This window comes from Triticum dicoccoides, chromosome 3A (genome assembly GCF_002162155.2).
Source record: "Triticum dicoccoides isolate Atlit2015 ecotype Zavitan chromosome 3A, WEW_v2.0, whole genome shotgun sequence".
Taxonomy (NCBI): domain Eukaryota; kingdom Viridiplantae; phylum Streptophyta; class Magnoliopsida; order Poales; family Poaceae; genus Triticum; species Triticum dicoccoides.
The window spans coordinates 59,652,651-59,659,864 of NC_041384.1; the positions used below are offsets into that span (position 1 = coordinate 59,652,651).

Sequence of the window (7,214 nt, forward strand, 5' to 3'; positions counted from 1 at the left end):
TTTCAGTTTTGAAAAAAACAAAAGAAAATGATAAAAACTTCAAAAAAAATAAAATCCTTTGAGATGTAGTTATATTACTACATCTACTAGTTAGGAAAATTAAAAAACTTAAATTTGGACATGTTTTGTGAAAAAGTGTTACGAAAAAGTAAAACGGCTATAACTTTTGCATACGATGTCGGAAAAGAACGTATAATATATCAAAATGTTCAGCACGAAAATACGCATCCGATTTTGATGGCCTATGACCTGTTTGCAAATTTTTAGAATCCTCAAATTCTTAAAGGAAAAAAAGATATGCTCAAATTTCAATTTTTTTGAATTTTGGTTAAATCAGGTCAAACTATGGTCAAACTACTTATTCAAGAAGTATTAGTGTTACTAAATAATTATTTTATTTTTTTAAATTTTGGTCAAATCTAGTCAAACTGTGGTCGTCAAACAATGGTCAAACTACTTACTCAAGAAACATTAGTGTTACTAAATAATTATTGTTTTTTAGAATAATAGTTTCAAACTCAAACAGTGAAACGTGTGACTTAATGCTCAAGCTAAACTCCCGAGGGTTAATAGGATTGGCATCTTACTATTATCAGGAAAACAACAAGTGCAGACTTGAAAACGAGGGGGAATAGAACCCGGAGAGGATGGGTGACCGGCCGAGAAGTTAGATGATTTGGAATGATGAGGGGTGATTAGAGATTAGAGGTTAAATTGAGCAGTGATGAGGGTGATTAAAGATTAAATTGTAAAATAATTTAGAAATTTGAAAATCGAAAAAATATCAAAAAATAAAAAATTCGTAAAATTTTCTTTAGTCTCGGTTGGTCCGGAACTAAAGGTGGAGCTCCAGACAGCGGCCACGTGGAGGGCCTTTAGTCCCGGTTCGTAACAGAACCGGGACTAGGGGGGCTTTAATACCGACCCTTTAGTCCCGACTAATGGGCCTTTTCTACTAGTGCTGGTGGCATCTAACCCAGAGGAATCAGCCACACTTTGAAGCTTTTTGACCTTATCAAATAAGACTTGTTTGGGATTGTTCGTTTGGGATAACCCACTAGGGAGCTCGCCCTTTGCCCGGGCAGGGCGGGGTGGAGCGGTGGGGGCTAGATCTGGCCGGCCCAGGAGGGTCTTGGAGCTGGGGCTGTCCACGGATGGGGAAGGAGGGGCCTTTCCGCTCGTCTCTTTGGTCATCGTGGCGTCAAGTCTACGGTGAGGTGGTGTAGGGGTCATGGATGCCAGGGCAGTGCGTTGGTGATTGGAGTCATGGTGCTCGTGGGCGGAGCTCATGGCTCGGGTATTGGCTGGCTGTCATGATTGTGTGGGAGGCGTGGTGTCATGTGTGCGACGGCCAGTGGCGGTGGTGCAGCGAGCGTGGCTTGGTGTACTCTGTCTTGGTGATGAAGGGGGCTTGCCGGGGTGAAAACCTTCTTTAGCCTTGATAGGTCGACGGAGGCGGCGCTTGTGGGTGTCGTATCCTTCTTGAAGGCGTCGTCGTGGTTCCTCTTCACCCCCTTTGTTGCTCCCGGGGAAACTTTGATCCCTGGATCAGGCAGTGGCAGCACTCCGGTGTCGTATCCTTTCTGAAGGCGCCGTCTTAGAGCACTCAGCTCGTCATGCACAACTTTGTATCTTCGCGGTGGCTTGTTCACCATGGAGGACCCCAGAGTTCTCAAGCAGTGCCCTATCTACCTACATGTAGATTATATTGCTTGGGGTAGTAGGGGGTCATGTTGTTGCTCTTAATTACCCTTGTGTATATCTTGCCTTGAGTGTGTGTGGTGGTGTGGAGTTGCCTGTTTGGTTGTTGCTTTGTATATAAAGCGCGACACGAGCCTTTTTCGATATAGAATGTCAATGTTCTCATTTCTAATGTAGGCATGCAGGTGGTTGCATCGCCCCCTAGCACCGAAACCACGCATATTCCAAAATAGGATTCTTGTATGCCCAAGAGAGTGTGGATGTAGATACTAGATCTGCAGATCTTCACGCCCTCGAGCCTTCCACGGCGAGGTTTCTTTCCCTCAGACGCCGTCTGGCCACAACCACCAGTCGTCAGGGGATATGAAGTCGAGGCATTCAGCTCAGCAGCATGGTTCTGATTGGTTTGTTACTTATGATGAACCCATGACCTTTACCAAACCAATTTCATTGACATGATTTGGTTGAAGAAAATGTATTGCTTTTTCTCTGATTAACTATTCATTTCTCCAGGGAAATCTGCAGCATGAGTATAGAAGTGGCAATTGTGTGCCCTTGGAAGGTCATGCAGTAAGGCAGGAGCTGATTGTACTTCTCAGGTACCTGAGACTCTGCATGTTCTTCTCAAAGGAGCATTATGAAGTGTTCCTAGAGTTTGGTGGATATGAGCAGAATGATATTCTCATAAGGAAGTCCAAGGCAAAGGTATGTATGTATCACACTGAGCCAAATTTCTGATCATCTTAGCACAGATTGTGAACTGGAAATGTCTTATAGAGTAAATCTTGTGCGGCTATGCAGCTTATGAAGCCCGCGTTCACGTTTGTTCGTGACGAAAGTACCAGATGCTTCCTCCTTTTTATCCGGGGAGCTATCAGTGTTAAGGATCGCCTGACGGCGGCAACTGCTGCAGAGGTTCCGTTTCATCATGCTGTGTCACAAGAAGGCCGTGGATCCTGTATAGTTGTTGGGCATGCACATTGTGGAATGGTTGCAGCAGCTCGCTGGGTTGCGGATCAGGCCATTCCCTGCCTCAGCAGAGCAGTCGAGCGATTTCCAGACTACAAAATTAAGGTAAGTAACTAAATATTTTTGGCTCAAAAAAATATATTTCCTGAACCTCCGAAAATGTGATTTCCATTCAAATGCTTTACAAAACTAGAGCTGTAGAAGACCTTACTGAGTTAGCCTAGTCTGAATGTTATTTTTGATACACATCCATTTGAGCGACAAGTAATTTGGATCGGACGGAGTATTTCTCTTGGTAGTATGAGTCAACTTTCACAGTAAAGTGGAACAGATTTGGCACTGTAAGGTAAGGCAGATGACATAAGCTGCATCAAGATTTTTGCTAACTAAAATAATATCATCGTTCTTTCATTTTAGATCATTGGACATTCAATGGGTGCTGCTATTGCAGCTATTTTAACATACATACTACGTGAGAACAAGAAGTTATCATCAGCTTCATGTGTTGCCTTTGGACCAGGTATTGTACTGTAGTCAATTCCAGATTGAAAATCGACCTTTAAACAAATGGATATAGAGAAAAAAACACTGCATGTCAATCTAATATTCCCTCAATCCCAAAATAAGTGTCATTGATTTAATACAAGTTTGTACTAAATCAGCTACACTTATTTTGGGACGGAGGGAGTACTACCTGTTCCTAAATGTAAGACACTTTTAACTGCAAAAACATCTTACATTTAGGAATAGAGAGGGTGTACGTAACAATGATGCACCACTTGCACTGTTAAGAAACAACCGTTCATTTTAAGAAAGGTCTGCGTGGAATCATTACTCGCACAAATACAAAATGAATACTAAAAGCTTAAGTATGCTGAACACCGGCATTGACATTGTCACCCGAAGCAACAGACCTGATACTCAGTTGATGTGCTAAAGAATCACTAGCCTGAAACGAAGCAGCTAATATCTGCAGCGATGTCATAGTCCCTTCTTTTTGGTTCCAAAAAAAGCTTATCAATATTTCGTTACAGATGTAGTTTAACATAACATTTCGAACTGCTACTGTCCAGCTGCTTGCATGAGCTGGGACTTGGCTGAATCCAGCAAAGACTTCGTCACCACTGTTGTCAATAGAAATGATCTGGTCCCATCTTTTGGCAAGGTCTCAGCCGCTGAACTTCGTACAAAGGTACCCCATATGGCCACATATTTTCATATAGTGATGCGAATACGAATGAAATCTCTAAATTTGTGTGTTCCTTCGTCCTTCCATAGCTAAAATGCAATGAGTTGGTTGTCTCTCTTCTAGTTTTTTTTTTTCATTTTGTGGTGAACAACAGTAGGTGGTTAAAATAAAAGCAAAAAATGTGTGTGCTGTAAACACAATTTATTAGCGCAGAAGCATCATACATCATACGTTTGCATTCGTTACGGAATCTCTGCAGGTTATGGCATCATCCTGGGCACCTGGTCTCCAGGAGCATATTCAGCAGAAAAGATTCCTGAGTTTTATAAACCACTCTGTAGACCTCATGCGATCCTACATTCCTTTTGTATCCAGTCCAAGTTCTAAGGTTGCAAATGTCGATATGCTGCAATCTTGGACTGCTGAGGTACTAGATTTCTTTTTCAGACATAAAAAGAACTGGTGATGCAACATCAGAGGTTCATTTTGTATTTTATCATGTGCCGAGTTAATTTGGCTTACAAATCCAGGGTGAGATGAAGCATTCAGAGGGCGTGCATGAAGTAGTGAAGAAACATTCTGCCCTATCCTGCTGGCCATATGTTGCTACAAAGAGTCAAGCTTTTGATGAAGCTGGGAAAGGAACAGATGGAGAACACATGGAGCAGCTCCTGGAAGCCCTGCGATCACCGTCGAGTGCCTCTCAAGCACCCCGGCATTGCCAGTTGTACCCCCCAGGAAGAATCATGCACATGGTTGCATTGCCAAAATCAGAAGAGCAAGGCAGCCAGAGTGAGGGTGTTGCCCTCTACGAGACCCCTCGCGACATGTACAACAAGATCCGACTCGACAGATCGATGATAAGGGACCATTACATGCCTAGGTACATTGAGACGATGGAGATGCTCATCGACAAGCTTGCAGAGGATGACGTGCCTCCCAGTGACACCAACGGCATCCGGTTGGACTAACTTTAGAAATAAGGTACTAGCCACGCCTTCTGAGAGATTTTGTAGGAAATCCTGTATGCGATGATGTTAAAATTTTAACTGCTAATTTTTTAACTAATTGCTCGGTTGTTATTTGCTTGTTTGATGTTTTTCTATATTATAGTGTATGTATATAAATATCAAGCTGGTACGGACAATGGAGAGTTTCATGAAGGAAAGCTTTATGGTATGAAAAAGTTAATTCATTTTACATAAGGGGATACATTTTGATATTGCATACTACATTTCTATAATTCTATTTCTTCGGTAATTCATATCATCCCTGTTCGACCGCCCGCTGGATTGATACCCGTAATGAAATGATAGAGAGCTTATTTACAACTCAAGAATGGGCCCGAACCAAACATTGAAATTCAACATGGCCCGTCAAAAGGTGGCATCTCAGCAGAAAAAAAAATCACAAGGCAAACTAAAATTCTGGCAAAAACTATGACAATTTTTCAGATGTCATTCCATTACATATGTATCCACAGAGAACACATACTAACGACCATACGAGCACATAAAACACGAACCCATATATTGTTAAGGTTTTTAAGTTTTCCTACAGATTATTCTCAGTGAAAATAGCATTTTATGATCTTTGCATCTGTTTCTTTGCAAAAAAATGCATATAAATGAAAAATCTGATATTGTGTAGTAACAATAATGTTGTTTTTTTTGCTTTGCAGGTTTGCTAAAGTTAGCCGATAAAAATGTTCAAAGAAGTTGATGGTGGAAGTTTTAGTAGAGTAACTATTTCAAGAAGAAGACATTTTGCTATGGATCAGTCACACATGAGCTTGATGGAACAAAATGCTATTCTTGCTGGATTTCTAGCCGTAGTTTGCATTTTCGATGTTAAAACTATGATTAGCACACCTCAGTAGTGTTATATTATTTGTGCGAATTGACATGTGTAACTCATGGTTAATGTCTGTGATTGGGTTGAAGTGTTTTTCTTTGCTGATTTGTGTGTATTTCCTGTTTTTCCCTTAAAATTCCAGAGTTATTCTCTACCTTCCTGAGTATCTTGTACCTTCCTGAATTTCCTAGATTTTTGAAGGAAATATACAAATTTTTAATTACTTCTAAATTGATATGATGTTTCTGAAAAGAAACTAGAGTCAATTTTCATTATTTTTGAATATTATATTTTTTCTAAGAATTTTCACACTGCCCTATCATTTTTCTGGACGTGATATCGTCTCCTCTCCCCTGTCATCCAAATTGGCATGGTGATCTCCCCATGGTGGGAGAGGATCCTTGTGGCCATGGAAATACCCCCAAAGGGGATTAGAGCCCTTGGATACTTCCCGCCTTGCAACCAAATTAGGCCTGGCAGTGACAAACCCCCCTTGTGGCCTTCACCGATGTTTTTGGTTCATATATCTTCTTCAGGCATCTAATAAAACTAGAAGGGTTGGGCGCGCTTTGCTGCACCGTTGTTATTGTTAGGATTCTTAAAAAAATTACTCACTCTGTTTCAAAAAATATGATATATTACTTTTTTTGAAAACTCAAACCTTTTTAAGTTTGATCAAATTTATAGAGAAATATATGAACATATATAATATCAAATTGGTGTCATTAGATTCGTCATGAAATAAATTTCCTTTTTTTGTTTAATATCGTGGATGTCGATATTTTTGGCTCTAAACTTGGTCAAAGTTAAAGAAATTTGACATTTCAAAAAACTAATACCCCTTATATATTGAAACTGATGGAATATTTAGTTTGGCGTATGGGGGAGTTAATGCAATGTGTTTTATGTTTATTTATAATGCACTCATTTGGTGGCCCTTTCGATGTGACTATATGTCATCCGCAAATCAACTCATATTCATATGCGAATTTTTTGTGTATGTGGCTGCATGTACTATATTGGTGCTATAGTATCACATTGTGGCCCTTCTTTTTTCTAGGTGGTAGAAGGATGCACGGAGTTCATATATTTTTATAGGACGGTTGCTGCTGATTGATTTGTAAAATCGTTGCCCCGATGAAAATCATAAACCAAATCCAAAATTAAATACCTCAAACGTACGAAAGAGCTTTAAAATTAGGGAACATAGCGAATTAAAATAATTAAATAGGAGAGCTCCTTGAGAAATTGTTGACCCGATGAAAATTGGATGACCTAGTTCTAAATTAAAGACCTTAATTAATAGTGAAACCTTAAAAAAATAAGAAACATAGTGTATAGTCTAAAATAATTAAATGAGAGAGCTTTTATTGATTCGGTCAAAATCAGGTGACCCAATTGCAAACGGAGACCTCAATTGATTGCGAGGCCTTAAAAACGGAAAAAAAATTATATGAGACCAGGTCTCATATAAATCAGGTGAGACCCGCCCTGATGAATG

General features: G+C 40.1%; 1 protein-coding gene across 1 annotated transcript in view; it reads left to right on the forward strand.

The window, feature by feature from the left end:
• LOC119271223 overlaps positions 1 to 4,844 on the forward strand; it is a 13,466-nt gene extending 8,622 nt beyond the window's left edge. The window contains exons 2-7 of the mRNA XM_037553134.1: positions 2,215 to 2,406; positions 2,503 to 2,775; positions 3,088 to 3,190; positions 3,744 to 3,862; positions 4,119 to 4,286; positions 4,390 to 4,844. Coding sequence (XP_037409031.1) covers positions 2,215 to 2,406; positions 2,503 to 2,775; positions 3,088 to 3,190; positions 3,744 to 3,862; positions 4,119 to 4,286; positions 4,390 to 4,830 — 1,296 coding nt within the window. The 3' untranslated portion in view covers positions 4,831 to 4,844. The remainder of the gene's footprint in view (positions 1 to 2,214; positions 2,407 to 2,502; positions 2,776 to 3,087; positions 3,191 to 3,743; positions 3,863 to 4,118; positions 4,287 to 4,389) is intronic.
• Positions 4,845 to 7,214: the final 2,370 nt, after the last annotated feature.